Source organism: Drosophila arizonae, chromosome 2, assembly GCF_054131065.1.
Source record: "Drosophila arizonae isolate 15081-1271.41 chromosome 2, UAZ_ARI_1.0, whole genome shotgun sequence".
Classification (NCBI taxonomy): domain Eukaryota; kingdom Metazoa; phylum Arthropoda; class Insecta; order Diptera; family Drosophilidae; genus Drosophila; species Drosophila arizonae.
This window is the reverse complement of record NC_142922.1, coordinates 10,044,279-10,062,315: the sequence shown is the minus strand read 5'-3', so window position 1 is coordinate 10,062,315 and position 18,037 is coordinate 10,044,279. Positions and strand designations below refer to the sequence as shown.

Sequence of the window (18,037 nt, the reverse complement as noted above, 5' to 3'; positions counted from 1 at the left end):
CAAACAAAGAGAAAATTTAAGTAGAATATATAAATGACATATATATGTAATTGGTCTTTATCTTGTAACATGAGATACTTATAGTAAATAGATTTATATACCCTGAACCCTGTTTATTACAAATAATATTTTCTAATTAATATCTTAATTTTTCATAAGAGATTTAAGGAATGGAATCATTAATCTGATATATGTTTGTTGTCAAGTGTATTCGAGCTGCTCCTTTCACTTTGAGCAGATTTGGGCGAAGCTTAAGGCCAAAAAACTCAATAAAGGGTTATTTGCTTTGTGGGTTGTATGAAGGGTTTCGAATGCATAATAAAAGCTCGTTAACCGCAGAATTGTCTGACAGCTTGTCGCATATTTACATGGGAAGTGAGACGCGTCTCGGATGCCCTGTTGTAATTCAGAACTTGTAATTGTGGGCAAACAAACGCAGCAAATGCAATTTCAATTAAGCAGCTACAACAACATGGGAACACGACATCAAAGTAAAGAACGGGAGTGAGCGAGATGGCGCGATGGAGAGACTGATGTGCGGGGAAAAAAGTGAAATCGAATCCGTTAACATCACACGCTTTGTTAAGCAGTGTCCCCATACAGGAAAGATGCCACTCGAAACGCTTGTAAGGCTTCCCCCTCCCTACCTCCCTCCCTCCCTCCCTCCCTCGCTCCACCCGACAGGCAAACGCAACCGCAAGTGCGTAGCCTGTCAGAGGCTGTGTTGCCAGGCCATGCCTCGCTGTCTCGCTGTCTCGCTGTTTCGCTGCCTCGCTGAGTGCCGTGCTGCATGTAGCATGTAGCATGTAGCAAGTGGCAAGTGCAGCGTCAGGTGCACTGACATTGACGCGCACGGCTGCAGCAGCAGCAGCAGGAGCAGCAGCAGCAGGAAGGGACTTGCCACACAGCCAGCTGTTCCGCAGCGAACCTTGAGCCCAAAACAAACTCGTCTGCTTTTTGCTGAACGCCTGCTGGCCGACCGGCGCGTCTGCAAGGGCGTTCCCGAGTTGCATTTCGAGCCCCTTTCACTGTGCATTGTATGCGATTGTTTTTTACTTTACTCTCTCTCTCTCTCTCTTTTTCCTGTTTCTGTTTCTGTTTTTTTTTTAGCATGCAGTTCAGCTGTGTGTTTTGTCAACATGGCAGCCAAGCAAATCCAGTTACGATTCCCAGCTCCAGCTCCAGCTCCAGCTCCTGCACCGACTCCTGCTGCTGCTGCTGCTGTTGCAGCTCCCTCGCGGCCTGCGTCTGGGCTCGGGATATCGCTTACAACAAACACTTGCAACGTTTGCAAAGCTTCTGCTCCGCCGCACGGTCGTTGGCCATGGCGGAGACGGAGGCGGAGGCAGAGGCAGAGGCGCTGGCGGCGACGTTAACGTTAACATTAACGTTAACGTTAACGGCAACGGCGACGGCGACGGCAACGTTAACGGCGGCCTTCCTTTCTCGAGAAGTTTGCCGAGCTCTACACTCGGTTGCATTTGCTGCATGTGGCATGGCCGTTGCCAGTACGTTCGCGTGCTTTGCATACTTTGGTTGCGTTTTTTGTTGCGCCACAGCCGCTGCTGCAGACGCCGCGCGCGTGATTTAACGGCATCGAGGACGTTGCGGGTTTTTGCCTGGCTTTATTTTGCAATTTCGGTTCTCATTCGCAATCAACGCGCTTTTTTCTCCCCCGATTGCCGATTCTCGATTCTCGGTTCCCGATCCCCAATACCCAATTGACGATTGGTCGCTTGTGTGGCGCCCCCGATTTCCGCCGGTGTTTTGGCCATTTGCGCGCCATTTTTTGCACGGCCATTTGAGGTGCGTTGAGGTGGCCAAGGCTAGCGCCATAAATCACATGGCATAATTGTGCATGTTGAACCAACAGTTTGGCTCACAGCTTGGCCAGCTAGTTAGCCAGAGACAGACGGACAACAAGTGGAAGCCTTTGATATTGGCGCTATAAGCCAAACGCAGGCCTAAAACAGATCAACAAAAAATAAACAAAAGCTGCTTAAAGCTAATGCGTCGATTGTGCATGGATTAGAGAGACCACCCAGAGCCGGCAATAGGATTTATTTATATATATAAATATCCATATATATTTAGCGGAGCAAATTGATTTCCAAACTAAATTGTAAGTATGGGGGAGGTGTGGGAGTAAATATAAAAATAAATAATTATAATTAAAATGAAAAAAGAAATAAAAACTTCGTTTAGTATGGGAGGTATTATAATTTATTTATATAGCAAATACTTATGCTTAAATGTATTTAGAAACCATGTATTTTACACAGAATTTATAAAACACTATTATCATTCAAATGTTTTTCAATAAATTCAAAAAATACTTATTGAAGTGTCAAATTATTTAGATAGAAATCTGAGATATAAAGAAAACCTAAAAAATTTAAAAGATAATAATTTTGTTCAAGTTTATCTATTAATATGTATATTATGCAGATTTTTTTAAATAGAATTGTAGTATATTCAATTTTATCTCTTAGTATGTATTTATTAAAAATACAATAAAATAGATTAGATATTTGAATTAGTATTTTGTTTTTAGGCTTTAACGCAAAGCGGAATATCTAGATCTAGAGAGCATACTGAGTTTACGGCGAGGGCATGAGTTGGCATATTTTGGTGTGAAATCATGAGTGCAAATAAGTTAAGATAGGAAAGACTTCCCATTAGAATTTCCAAGCTGCGGGTACTTAAAGAAAAAGTTTGAGCATAAGAAAAATGCAAAATGTGCAGAGTGAATAGGAAATGATTGACTTAGGACTACATTGACTTAGATAGACTAGATTAGTTCTGTTTTCTTATGATTAAACAAAAGAAGGGAATAAAAGGAACATCATGTTAAACTTAGCTAAAAATGATCTTATTATACCAAAATTCAATAATGCAAACAAAGAGAAAATTTAAGTAGAATATATAAATGACATATATATGTAATTGGTCTTTATCTTGTAACATGAGATACTTATAGTAAATAGATTTATATACCCTGAACCCTGTTTATTACAAATAATATTTTCTAATTAATATCTTAATTTTTCATAAGAGATTTAAGGAATGGAATCATTAATCTGATATATGTTTGTTGTCAAGTGTATTCGAGCTGCTCCTTTCACTTTGAGCAGATTTGGGCGAAGCTTAAGGCCAAAAAACTCAATAAAGGGTTATTTGCTTTGTGGGTTGTATGAAGGGTTTCGAATGCATAATAAAAGCTCGTTAACCGCAGAATTGTCTGACAGCTTGTCGCATATTTACATGGGAAGTGAGACGCGTCTCGGATGCCCTGTTGTAATTCAGAACTTGTAATTGTGGGCAAACAAACGCAGCAAATGCAATTTCAATTAAGCAGCTACAACAACATGGGAACACGACATCAAAGTAAAGAACGGGAGTGAGCGAGATGGCGCGATGGAGAGACTGATGTGCGGGGAAAAAAGTGAAATCGAATCCGTTAACATCACACGCTTTGTTAAGCAGTGTCCCCATACAGGAAAGATGCCACTCGAAACGCTTGTAAGGCTTCCCCCTCCCTACCTCCCTCCCTCCCTCCCTCCCTCGCTCCACCCGACAGGCAAACGCAACCGCAAGTGCGTAGCCTGTCAGAGGCTGTGTTGCCAGGCCATGCCTCGCTGTCTCGCTGTCTCGCTGTTTCGCTGCCTCGCTGAGTGCCGTGCTGCATGTAGCATGTAGCATGTAGCAAGTGGCAAGTGCAGCGTCAGGTGCACTGACATTGACGCGCACGGCTGCAGCAGCAGCAGCAGGAGCAGCAGCAGCAGGAAGGGACTTGCCACACAGCCAGCTGTTCCGCAGCGAACCTTGAGCCCAAAACAAACTCGTCTGCTTTTTGCTGAACGCCTGCTGGCCGACCGGCGCGTCTGCAAGGGCGTTCCCGAGTTGCATTTCGAGCCCCTTTCACTGTGCATTGTATGCGATTGTTTTTTACTTTACTCTCTCTCTCTCTCTCTTTTTCCTGTTTCTGTTTCTGTTTTTTTTTTAGCATGCAGTTCAGCTGTGTGTTTTGTCAACATGGCAGCCAAGCAAATCCAGTTACGATTCCCAGCTCCAGCTCCAGCTCCAGCTCCTGCACCGACTCCTGCACCAGCTCTAGCTCCAGCTCCTGCATTGTGCGCCTTTTTGTGTGCATTGTTTTTGTTAGCTCTGTGTGGGAGCTGTGCTATGGCAAGACGGGCGCGGCGAGTCGAGTTGCCGTTGCAGTTAATTGAAAATACTAAATTTTCACTGTCTAGACGGCAAATTATATGACAATTGTTAGAGCGCATGTTTGACTTTCATATTAAAATTAATTACTTGGGCTGCTTGCCATAAAAATGGGCACTGGTTAAATATTAGAGATATGCAAATACAAATATATAGCTTAAATATACTATATATAGCTAAAATTAAAGCTATTTTAGTTAATTATTTGTGTGTGCATTAACTGCGCTGGCAGCTTAAATTAGTTTATATATAAAATAGAGTTCATCAAATGAAAACGTGGAATTCTATCCGGCTCGACACGGCTTCTGTTATATAACGCTTCTTTTGGTATGATATATAATTCTGCTCTTCAGCTATGTAAAGCAAGGTCTAAATGAGAATGTTCGAAGCTTGAGGCTAAGCTAATAAAATATTTTTGGCACTAAACCAGCTCCGTGTGTCCGTAGTTGGCAAAGCCCAAAAATGTTGTTTGAGCTCATTTCATAAAAGCGAAGCCTAACTATACGATAGCCAGTTTATCATAAATCTTTCAGTCAGCTGAAAAAAGTCGATTTTTACATAGTTAAAAGTTGGCTGGTTTAGCTAAGAAATGCTCTGAGATGTAAAGTTCGATTTACTTTAAATTTCTCTAGAATGCATATTAACTAAGCCTGAAGCCTCTCTGTGTAGACCTAGATAACGATTTTTGATTTGAGAGAGAGAGAGAGAGACCTAATCACAAGTTGGCTATGATCATAATTAATGCCGTAATTGCAAATGCATTAAAATTAAGGAAATCTCATAAATGCCGAGCTCAGCCGTACAGGAAATTGAACGAAATTTGCACAATAAGCAATTACAAACGGAAATCGTGCGAAAGCAAAACACCTTTGACGATTACCACATACACACACACACGCACACACATACGCACATACACATGCATGCACATCGGGTATTCCTTTGGCGTTTAATAAACAATGATATTGAAAATTTAAGATGCTTAGCCAACGAGTCGTAGGCCAGCTCATATGTCAATTTTGGCATTACAGTCATGCAAGTAATTACACTGACCGCCTCACTAAGTCAGAAATTTTATGCATTCTGTAAATTGCAACAGCAATCTATATATGTGTGTATGTGCGTGTGTGTGTGTGTATGTGTATGTTTACTATTTGACTACTGCAAATTCATTAACTGCAACTCCTTGCTGCTGTCGTTGTTGTGGCCCTTTTGGGCAGCATCTTGAGGATCCAAATTTGCATCTGCTTCAACATTGACTTTACCGATTTTGCCTAACGCATTTTATTACGTGTTTATTATGCTAACAATGCGAGAAAACTTTGTCTATGTGTGCGAGTGCATGTGTGTGTGTGAGTGGTGCAAACAGTGGCGCAGTTCTTCAAGGAATGAAAGTTAAACATAACTAAAATTCATGTAGATAAACACGTGTTAATGAATATGCAAAATAGTCGAGCCCCGAGAAAGATAAACGAGCTGTAGATACACATATATTTGGGTTTTGGCAGATATTGAAGATATGAATTATATATATATAAAAATGAATAGTTACACTACTTGTAAAATGCTAAGTGACAGAGTTTAAAAGCTCCGCAAGTTGAGAAAATTAATTGGTGTTTGAGGTGTGGAATGAAAATATTCCTAAGACTGAATAAGCTGTAAAAAGAAAATAGTTTTCTTTGAACATAAGTCTACTCAAAACTGTCTTCTATTTAAATTTGATTAAATTAATATATCTTTCAATATTTATTATTAAAATATATATACAAATTTAGGCACATTATGAATGATATGATTTGTGATTAAGGTTTGATTTAAACTATTATAATAATATTATTTAATAAATATATATACATATAGATTTCTACACGAATATCTAAATATTCAATTACAATTCTTAATCATTTCCTAATCTTTTATTTCAATATCAATATTTCATGTGTTTCCCAATATGCACAAAAAAATTGAGAAAACTCTTGGAATATTTAATATGATATCTAATATCGTTTATTGTACAACAATTTCCACATTTAATTACCAGGGGCTGTTCAATCATCTGCCGTAGAGGAATGGGGCAGAGAGAGCATTGTTGACTGTGGTATTGGGCTGTTGCGTTCTGATCAATAAGTCGGCTAGGCAAACTCAAGTGCCTGAATGTGGCTCCCAAGTGGCAGCAAACAACAAATGAAATATCTTATAAATATGTATACCCTCAGTGTGTCTGAGTGTGTGTGTGTGTAAATAAATCAACACACAGACAATGTCACTGGACCACCCTACTTAATGACAGCTGCAGGAGCAGCACAACCGAAAACTGTAGCCACATAACATCTTTTCATTAGAGCATTGTTTCCTTGAATTCGCTGTATGTGTGTGTGTGTGTGTGTGCGCTCGCACGACTGGACACCTGAGCTAAGCCAGACGAATGTGTTGTGGAAATGGCAGCACATATTTCTAGTGGCAATAGCCATTTGCATTTCATTTTTCGACAAGCAGAAATATTTTTCAGGCGCAGGACGAACTGTCTGCCAGGACATTATAAATAGTTAGACGACTTCCTTTTGTCTTTTGTTCAAGTGCTCCGCCTCACCACTGCTGCCATCCATGATTGTCTTTCCCTCTCACTCTGTGTATCTGTCTCTGTGTGTGTGTGTATATGTGTTTGTGTATTGAGTCCATCTGTCATTTTAAGTGGCTTATTCATATGCAAGTGGCTTCCGGGGCTAAACATATTCGAGTGTTTTAGTGGCCCGTGTACATGACCGAGCATTATCATTAAGTGCTTATAGGCTGCCTGGCCAAACAAGTCTGTCTCTCTCTCTCTCTCTCTCTATCTGTCCGTCTGTCTGTCTGTGAACAATGATGGCTATTAACACAAAATTGATATACGTGTATAACTGCCTATTGCATACTTTTGCGGGCGCCGGAAGTGACGAGCCATTATTAAGCATACGCACTGTTGCACACTGTAGCATAAGTTGGCTTTCGCTTTTCATTGATGTTGATGTTGACGTGGATGTGGATGTTGTGTTTCTTTGCAGGCGTTGCTATGAAGGCAACGGTCAACAGCAGCAGCAGCAGCGCCGCCAGCAGCATCAACCACTTGGAGCCACTGGCGGCCCCCAGCAGCAGCACCAACAGCAACAGCAACAGCAACAGCAGCAACAGCTGCAAGCCGCGGCAGCCCAAAGTCTCGTTCGCACCGCTGGACATTCCGGCTCCATCGGCCGCTACGTGATACGCGAACATGCCGCACCACAACATCGTTTGCGAGTGGCTGCGCACTATCGGGCTGCCGCAGTACGGCGAGAGCTTCCTCGAGAACGGCTACGACGAGCTGGAGATCTGCAAGCAGATTGGCGAGATCGATCTGGATGCCATCGGCGTGGACAACTCCTCGCATCGCGGCAAGCTGCTCAAGAGCGTGCGGGCGCTGCGCGAGAAGGGCGCTGCGATTGTCTATGTGCTGATCAACGATCCGAAGGCGCTCAGCAACAGCAACGAGATACTGGCCTCCGACTGCGACACGCCCATTACCATGAAGGAGCTCGAGGGCGTGATGAAGCGCCACCTGGAGGCCGATGGCATACGCCTCACAGCCCATCCCTACTCCTCGCCGGTGAGTACTTCATTTAGTTTTAGTTTCAGCTTCAGTTTCATTGTCGCCTTATCTTGGCCATTTTATTTACCGCTTGCAATTTGCATGCCACGCCATGGGGGACCTGTTGTTCGGTTGCAGCGTGTGACAGTCGCCGCTGGTTTTGTAATGGTCGCCATTCGGGAACGGCCAAGCGGACAGCCTATGCTGGCTGCTGCCTGGTGCGCTGTGTGCGCTCTAATGTGAAATTAACACGATTTTAATTTAGTTAAACCGAGTGGCCAACCGCGTGTCTGGTCTGGCCGACACTGTTGGTCCTGGCACAGCGACCGCCCACAGAGCCGGGCAGAGCCGTGCAGAGCCGTGCAGAGCCGGACAACCGGGCAGCCATTTGTACACATTTTGCTAGAAAGTTTATTTTATAATATGTCGGTTTGGCTTAGCCGTGGGAAATGCTTTTTGTATTGCGTTAATTTTGTTTATTTTGGGCAGCAACTGCCTCTGCCTCTGCCCCCGGCTTGAGCAAATTGGGCCATAAACGCCACCGGGGACTGGCAAAACAGCAGAGCAACAGTCGCCCCCTAATGATCTCTGCCAATGTACAAATTTGTGCAGCGCTTGCAACACGGGCAAATTGCTGCTGCTAGACACGCACGATAAAGCAGCGTTGGCAACAATGTGGCCATAATGCAAGTGTTGCAGCAGGCGAACAAAACAACAAAAGAATTCAAATAGATTCCATTAACAGTGGGCTTGGCTCAATAGAAAACTGGACACAAAACTGCTCAGTTGTGAAAATTGAAGAACGTTTTTTATTTAATTTTCATTTATATTATTTACCTAAAATAATATTTGAAATATATATAAAATGGTACGATCATTTATACTAGAGTAGACCTTGCCGATTGTTAGTCGAAAAATATAAAATTAGCTCATTTATTTAAATATAAAATATTAAATTAGCTCATTTATTTAAATATAAAATATAAAATTAGCTCATTTAGTAATAAATAAATAAAGAATACAAAGGATAAATCTGACAGCTTGGAAATTATAAGAAGTCTCATGATCTTAAAATATTTTATCTTATATACATTCATAATGGAAACTAATTTCATTAAGCAAACAAATATATTAACAACAGATATTTTTGGATTACTACGCAGAATATTTAGAATATGATACAACAGTTATGTTATATTTAGTTGCTAAACGCCTTTCTGATTGAGCAGATGCTCCTCCTTAGGAAGAAAACTCGTTATGAATGAAGCAAATCAGAATTTGTATAAGAGCTTCGAATTTCCACATTCCCGAATAATGAAAATATTTACAAACCTCATTCTTACCCGATTTTGCATAATCATTTCAAATGCATATTTATGAACGGATTTGAGCGCGATTTGAATCGGTCGTGGGCCACTGTGCCACATGCATAAAAAGTGCGCATTTAAGGAAATATACACCAGAGCTCCTCGCACTGATAGAGCTCTGCAGACGTGTTCGCATTGTTGGGTCCGATGCGATGAGTTCTGCGAGCGTGTCTAGCGGCAGCTTTGCACCCACCCGCTCAGCTGTGCACCCGGCAACCCCTTCCATGGCTCTCTTGCACTTTTGCTGAGCAAATAGAAACATGTCACTGGTTCAGGGCCGCATGCACATTCGAAGAAAAGTGCGCTGCAAATAAATGCGGAATGAGCCGCTGCTGCTGCTTTTGATTTAAAGTTGCATATTTAGAGCAGTGAGGCGTGGGGTGGGGGAGGCCACTGCAAATGCAAGTGGGCGTGGTCAGGTGGGCCATTGAGCACGCATCGTTCAGCCGACACATTATGCACTGGCCATGCCCAACACCTGCCCAAGTGCCGAACTGTGCCTCTTGATGATGGAGCACGCAACGGAGCAGCTCTTGTGACGGGCTCTGTCTGCCTGGCAGCAGCTGCCTTGCATTCTAATTAGCAGTTTGGATGCTCTTCCTTTTTTGGGCACTTAACATAGTTTGCCTGTTCGCATGTAGACAAATAAACAAACAAACATTTTGTGCAACGCGTCGTATGCGCAATATCACGTCTCGGCCGCAAATTGAAATGCAACTTAAATGCGGCAATAAAATTATATGAAATGGAAATGCAGTCAAGTAAAAATACATGTCTACATGTGTGTGCATGTATGTGTGTGTGTGTGTGTGTGTGTGTGTGTGTGACAGGTGTCTGCGCTCGTGCGAGACTACAAAAGCTTAGAGAAGGAAGCTGGGCCAGGGGCTAGACTTGTTAGCTTCTGGCTGCTTGGCTCTGTCTGGGCCATGTTGATGCGCGCAACTTCAACTAATTGCACTTTGCGCTGATGAGGCAGACACGAGTGTGTGTGCCAGTGTGTGCCAGTGTATGTGCATGTGTGTGTGTGTGTGTGCATCAGTGACTGACTGACAGTTGCAGACAAGTTGCATTTCAGCACAAATGTTTGCATGGCTGCGACTCGAAATGAATTTGCCTGGCAGCAACAGTAGCAGACAACAGTTACACACATACACACACACAGACGCACAGATAGATAGACATTTGGAATGCCTTAAGAGGATGCACTGATGCTTCAGTGGACACTTTGAATGTCAAGCAGGACACATTTAACTAGCAGCTTTACGCTAATTACCGGAAGATATTAACACTTGTGTTTCTGGGCCACAAAGCGTCTTAGCAGTTGACCCTGGTCAGCATCAGCATCAGCATCAGCATCAAAGCGACGACTGCGGCTGCTGGCTACAGGTGGAATGTGGAGATTAAAGATATGTGCACGTGAATGAGTTCCGACTGAGAGAGCAGCTCAGCTCAGCCGCTCCACAGCTGCAAATTGAATTTCGATTAAGTCGGGCATGTGGCTTGGAAATCTTTAGCTGCTGCCATAATAAAATAATACCTAGATAAATTAAAGTATTGAGCTAACAGGCAAGTCAAACTCTGATCCTAACTTTAAGCCACGATCAGCTTGCCTAATAGCCTGATTAGCTCCTCTCTACGCATAGTTATGCTTAGCATTTATTTCTTATTCCCCCCTCTCAAATGCTTTTCCCGCAGGAGGGCAAACGCGGCTACTTGGAGGGTCTCGCTGCGCATTATAGCAAGCAGATCAATATGCCCTACGAGGACGTACTGGATGCCATCGAGCAGGTGCGCGTGTCCAAGTGGAAGGAGCGCCATGTGCGCATCTCGACAGGACATACGCTGACGCGACGCAGCGCTGGCGCCGGCAGCGGCAGTGGCAGCGGGGGCAGTGGCAGCGGCGGCAGTGGCAGCGGCAGCGCTACAGGCGGACTCGTGGGCTCCTCGGTGCTGCCCACCAGCCACAGTCAGCCGCTTTATGTGCCCGGAAAGTATTTGGTAAGCAGAGAGCACATTGACTTTTACGGCTGACTGTTTTTACGAGCCGGGCTAATCAGGCCGCACGAGCCGCATGGCGAATGAGTTCTAATTCATTTCGTTTATTATGCATGTATGCAGCCATCGAGCTGCCTGTCGAATCGCGAGGAGAACGAGATCTACAGCTATACCCAGAACGATTTGGCCAATCGGATGGCCCGCAACGCCATCGACTCCAAGTCGGCGCTCAATTTGAATGGCATGCAGCACAGCTATCCCGGGGCGCGCACCAACTTCTTTTACGACTTTTCGGCAACAGGTAAGGCAGGGGCCAGGTGAGAAGGCGGCCAGGTGCATGTGCTGCATGTGGCCTGCCCATTTGCCAGTTTGCCACTTTGATGCGGCTGTTTGAGTTTTTATGGCTTTTAATTCAATTACATTGGTTTCGACTCGCCCGCTACTCAATCGTTAGCTGTATGTTTAGCGTACGGCTTGTGGCTTTTAATATCGGTTTGATTTCTCTCTCTCTCTCTCTCTCCCTTTTTCCGGCAGAGGGGCGCAACAAGAACAAACAGCGACGTACGGTATTCGCCCGCTTCCTGCAGGGCCTGCGGCAGAGCGGAGACGAGCTCAATGCCAACGAGGGCATGCAACTGAAGGTGAGTGTGCGGGAGGGGGCGGGGAAGGGTGTCAAATCGTCATACTTAACGGCTGTTAAATATATTGAATATTGATTTGCACGAAATGGGGAATCGAGCAAATGGGGACAGTTTGTATAAAGAGGTTTTAATGGCGGTAATTAAAAGAAAACAGTAAAAGAGGCGAGATGGTAATGTAAAGGCATTCCATATTAAGTGTTTCCCTCTCTCTCTTTCTCTAACTCCATTTGTAAATTTCCTTAGCCTGTACCGAACTTGCATTTATTCTTCGCGTACATTATTCATTTCATATTCAAATTGTTTACTAGGGGTAAATTATTTGTAAGTGTTTTACATCAGAGATATTATAATGAATACGAGGAATTTACCAAATTGAGTTATTAATATATAGTAGAGGTATTTATATAGTAGAGGTATTATTATATATAATAAAGATTTTAGCATAGTATCAAATATAATTTGGCTTGGGTATTGTTCAGTTGTCTAATTCGTGGATTTTAGTCTCTCTATAATAGAAACTCGCTCTATTAAAATAAATTTACTTTATGGCGTCCACATTAGTTGGGATTTTTATTTCCCATTATGTATTATGGTATTCGTCGGAGGAAATTAAGTGAGACATAAGTTTAAGAATTGTTCAAGTGCTATTTGATATTTCCTTATCAAATATAATATTTTTGTTTTAATTAAATTATCTAATGATTATTTCCCCATCATTTAACTGCAACAAGTAATTTTGTTAGGGCTCGTTACATTATCGATAGAGCACAACGTTAAGTGGAATTATAATTATTTCCGCTGTATTTGACTTTTCCTTTGTTTTCTTTTCTATTTGGGTATGATGGTATGTATAGAGCGTTATTTTGCATATTTAACTGCTATGTAATATACTTCAAAGCATTTTGTGCCCTCAACCAATGAGAGAAACTTTTTGAACGCTCTTTTTATGTCTAATTTTTGCAAAGACAAACTTTTGACCTCGGGCACCGCCTCCCGTGTGCTACTTATAAAATTAAATTAAAATATAAAAACCGCGTTAACCTACAAATAACAACAGCAACAACAATAACAACAACAACAACAAAAAGAGCCACTGCCAAGTTGACAGAGTCGGAGTCAGAGTGAGAGAGACAGAGAGTGAGAGAGACAGAGGATGAGGAAGTGGAAGGCAAACAAAGGGAAAAAACTTATCAGGACTAAGCCGATAAAAGGCAATTACCGTTAATTGCGTTGCCTTGTGCGAAGGGCGTTGCACGAGATGACAAAACAGAAATGTAAGAGTACGCCAAAGGCAGAGTGCGAGAGAGAGAGAGAGAGAGATAGAAAGAGCGAGGCAGATAAAGATGGGGTGCAGCTGTTATATGTGCAGCATGCAAATGGTGGACGGACAACGGCCAAAGAGATATGAACTGCGCAGGTGAGGTGCAAGGATGTGCCACCAACAGGCAAAGGATTTGTCCGGTCTAGCTTAACGGCTTGCAGTACGTTTCTGCACTTCTTGGGGAATGGCCGGAAGCTGAAAAGGAGAGGGAGAGAGAGACAGTGTGAGAGAGAGGGAGATAGAGAGTTAAAGGTACGTTGCTGGTCGCCCACTCATTTGCACCTTTGCGCGTTTGCTTTCTGCGGTTGGCATCCGTTGATTCCCAACACACGAATGTCCTTTTCCTTTTGTTTTTTTGTACTACGTATTTCGTATTTGTATTTTATTTTCTCCTGTTGAGGGGGAACAACATTCAACGACAGCGCCGCATTTGTTTTTATTATTTCAGGCGTGCCAAAAAGTGTTTTGTTTTGCGAGTCTCTTTTTGCGCTCCTGAGAGAGTTTATAACTTTTCGTGTTTTACGGTTGTTGTCCGGCATTTCTTTGCCGTATTTGTGTAGCTTCTTTTCTCTGTTGTTCTTTTTTCCGACCGCTTTTTTGTTGTTGCTGTTCATTTAATATTTAAGCGCAATTTGCTGTCGCCCAGCGCAACAGAGTCCCGACTCTCGGCTTTTTGTGCGGCGTGGTCAATTTTGAAAATGACTTGGGCTAAGCACTGGCGACAATTGTGGCCCGCAAGTTCACCCTGCGTGCGTGTGTGTGTGTGTGAGTGTGTGTTTGTCCTTTGGCACTCATTACCTTTTTTGAGGACTGGCAGGAGTCGGGGTGGCGGTAACAGCTGCCGGCCATGGTTAGCCAACAACAACAGCAGCTCACAGAGACGCGTATGTACGATTCTAAACTTGGCTGCGCTCTCTCATTATGCGGTCTGTTGCGGAAATGTTGCTTTGGGGAAATTCTCAGTTTGGCCTTTCATTAATTTTTCGTTGCTCGCCGCTTTTCATTTGACATTTTCATTTTCATTTTCGCTCCAGTCTTTATTCAGCTCTCTTTTTTGTGGTTTTGTTGTGAGGTGTCGATTTGTTTCATGCCGTCTGGCAGCCAGAGCTGCGCTCTGCTTAGTTTGATAAAGTAATCACGGGTTGCAGCCATACTTATTTATATCATGAATTTATGTTTGTATTTAACAGACGAACGAGCGCTTGAAAAGCTGCGGTACCATGAAGCGACCCGAACCGCCGCAGGACTTTGAGAAGACCATACAGCGTGTAAATATAGCAACCCCTGCCCAAACCCAACCTACGAGCCGCGCACTATTCACACCGACTAATGCACATCCTCTCTTTTGCAATTTCCATCTAATTTCACCGTTCTCCATCCTCGTGCAGCTGAAGACGCAGAAGGCGGCGCAGAAGAAACCAGCCAGCGCTCCCCTGGACATGGCCCTGCACGAGCGCAACAAGGAGGTGGCCCACAGCCTGGCCACGGAGATGCCATTGAACAATTACACGAAGCATCCCTAGGACACGGTCATCAGCATCGATGCTGCATAAGATTTACATATTTAAGAGCCGTGCACTCATACAGGAGGAGGAGCAGGATAATACGAGTTGGGCCCGGGTGATACACACGTTAAGCGAGCAATACGAATTTATAATAAGCTTAGTCTAGTTGATAGTTCAGTGTAAAGGTGATATTGAACAGTATAAGAGCTAGTTGTATAACAGTTGATAGACAGTTCGCAGCGAACTGCAAATAGACAGTTGAAGCCATTACAATAATTGCAAAAGCAATCCAATAGATTATTCAAATCCAAATCGAGACCCAAAGCCAGTTGAACTGAATTTCAAGTTTTTTGTTTAACATATGCATCGCAAGGACTTAATTACATTTATTTTTGGGCGCACACAGAGATACACACACACACACTCACACACATACAGTTAGCTAAAAGCTGAAAGCTAAAAGCATTCACAAATCAATCAAAAGTTCTTCTAACATGCCAGAGCATATGCCATACTTGATATTCCACGAGCTGCATTCAGGCACTGAAATAACTAGCGGCAAACGCATTCGAAAACTTGGCAAGGAATGTTGACAAAACGCGAAATTCCAACAAGATTAACGCTGAATCAACACGACCACACACATACATATAGACGAATGCACACGCACAGCAAACTTGCGCTAACCGCAGACGTTGCATAGACAATCCAGCAACTGCTGCTGGTTGCGGTGCTCGCTGCTCTGCCCGGATGCTGCTGCTGCTGCTCCTGCTGCTGCTACTTCTGCTGGCTGACTGGAATGGGTGCATCTCGCATTGGAGTGCATCGATTTTGGTCCTTGGCTTATTGGGTGGGCGTTGCTGGATGTGGGCATCACTCGCTGCCGTTGGCTTTTTTGCATTTTAATTGCATGTCGCGCAGAAAAGTATGCAACGAAGTTGACACTGGCCAGAGCCAGGCTTCCCCCATCTCTCTCTCTCTCTCTCTCTCTCTCTCTCATTCTCTCATTCTTGCCCACCCTGTTGTTGAATAGAATTTGCATTTTGCAATGAAAGCGGGCAAAAGCATTTGAAATTCGCTTATAATTTTATTTGCTTTTTGGCCGAGAGGCAGCAAAAATGGTCGATAAGAGAGACAGGCACGCCGTTGTCCTCGCAATTCGCGGACTCACAAATGTTTCAGTTCCTGTTGCTGGCGACTGCATTTATTATTAAATGTCTGCTGGCGCCTTATGGAGCCGCCAAAATTGAAACATTTAGCGGATACGTGAGTGCAAAACAAAACGCTCCAAAAACTATGGCCATTTAATGGGGCTTGCGTGCCTGCGTTTCCGCATCCACATCCACAGCCACATCCACAGCCACATCCACAGCCACATACACAGCCACATCCACATCCCCATCCTCATCCGTTTGTTGGCAGCCCTCAACGTGATTAGCCAAAGTACTTTGCTGGCAGCCGAAAAGGCAGTTTTTGTCGCCGTTTTGTCAAAGATATCGACAGAGCCGTTCTGGGCAACGCTTTCGCCTCAGTCCAGACAATCCGCGGTGCAAATTAACAATTATTGCAAATTGTTGCATTTGTGGAATCTGATGTGTGCAACGTGCTCAATTATGCCGGACTTCAAACTTGATTGCGAATCGCTTGCTTTATGAAATACCCTTTATTTCTCTCGCTGTTGTCCCATGTGTGTGTGTGTGTGCGTGTTCTCGTGTGTGCGTGTGTGCGTGTGTTTTATTTGCTTTTAATTTTTGTTAACGTGCAATTAAGCTAGCGCTTGTGCTTGCGATGCAGGCCTCGTTTGGCATTTTATCATTTCATCATTGAAATTTAATTAAATGCAATGAAAGCTCATTCGTAAAATCAACCAGCCATAGTGAAATAGTATAGAGACAAACAAAATGCAAACAGTGAAAAAAGGTGAAATTAAATATAGGCAATATAGGCAGTCATGTATTAAATTGTGCGCCATTTTAAAATACATACAGTACCGTTACATGCATGCACATGCACACATACATATCTCTCTCTGTATGAGTGTGTGTATGCATGCCAAACACAAGCAGGATTACAATAGCAATACAACGAATCAGTTTATACATATACATACATACATACATACACATAAATCTATATTTATGTACGAGCATAAGGTTTTTTAATTTGTTGCAGGCTCAATTTTATCGTTTGGTATATAGGCAAATATTAAGTATACGCATCAGCATAAAATACACATACAATATATAATGGAATGCATGCATTAAGTAATAGAGTTCTTACTTCAATCAAAGCTGCATATATGTATATCTCTGTTAATATCTCTTTATATATACATACGTAATACACACGATCTATGCAAAGTGCCAGTTGAAATAACGAATGTGAACACGTCTAATTGTAAGCCAGCTGAATATAAGGAAAGTAAATAGGGATATTCATACAGTCAAGTAGTTGAGTATTCATAGCTACGATTAAGGCAATGCGAAAGCAATAACATTTAGTGCTCGCCAATCAAAATATTAAAAACAAAACCAATTTTGAAATGACCATCGAAGCTCGTTGGGCCATTGAGGAATAAATCAATATTTAAAGAGACAGCATATTTATTGGCAGCGCATAAATATTGATGGGATACAAAATATTTACAATGATAAATACTAGAGCAAAAACTCAAATAAATATATAAATATATACATTTATACATTTATATATAAATATGTATACATTTTCAATTTACATTTTTAAGTGTTTAAGCAAAATGCCAAAATGCATTTTAAATGCCCGGCTCAAGCGAAAAACTTGTTTACACAATTCAAAACAAATATTTATGAATGTAAGCGTAAAAATAAAAATAAAAATATGACATTTCCACATATTTATATATATTGATTACAGGCATATATAAATTTAGAATATGTAAAACATCCGACAAGCAGCACCAAGCAAACGATTTTAATGTATGCCACTTGGTTTATGGCACACGGCACATTTTGTATTAAAATATATAGGAAATTTGCATTTATTGCGAGGCACGCTTGCATCAAATCGAACGAAAAATAATATATAATAACAAGTGCATATTGAAATGAAAATGAAATGAATAAAGTGTTTTACCATTGTAAATTGCATTTTCTTTGGGATTTGAACTTGAGTAGGGCGAGGAAAACTTCTATTATTAGATATATCGATGTATGCTGTATGGTGTATGCTGGTATGGTATATGCTGTGTGCTGTATGCTGTATGCTGTATGCTGTATGCTGTATGCTGTATGCTGTATGCTGTATGCTGTATGCTGTATGCTGTATGCTGTATGCTGTATGCTGTATGCTGTACCCTGTATGCTGTACCCTGTATGCTGTATGCTGTATGCTGTATGCTG

The 18,037-nt window shown here is 42.5% G+C and overlaps 1 protein-coding gene across 1 annotated transcript; it reads left to right on the top strand.

Annotated features, from left to right (window-relative positions):
* Positions 1-208: 208 nt before the first annotated feature.
* Positions 209-17,780, top strand: LOC108613575 (uncharacterized). Its single transcript, XM_018007122.2, has 7 exons — positions 209-2,122; positions 7,269-7,846; positions 10,891-11,193; positions 11,314-11,491; positions 11,725-11,831; positions 14,343-14,420; positions 14,541-17,780. The coding sequence occupies exons 2-7, from the start codon at positions 7,475-7,477 to the stop codon at positions 14,673-14,675; spliced, it is 1,173 nt and encodes a 390-aa protein (XP_017862611.1). The 5' UTR covers positions 209-2,122; positions 7,269-7,474; the 3' UTR covers positions 14,676-17,780.
* Positions 17,781-18,037: the final 257 nt, after the last annotated feature.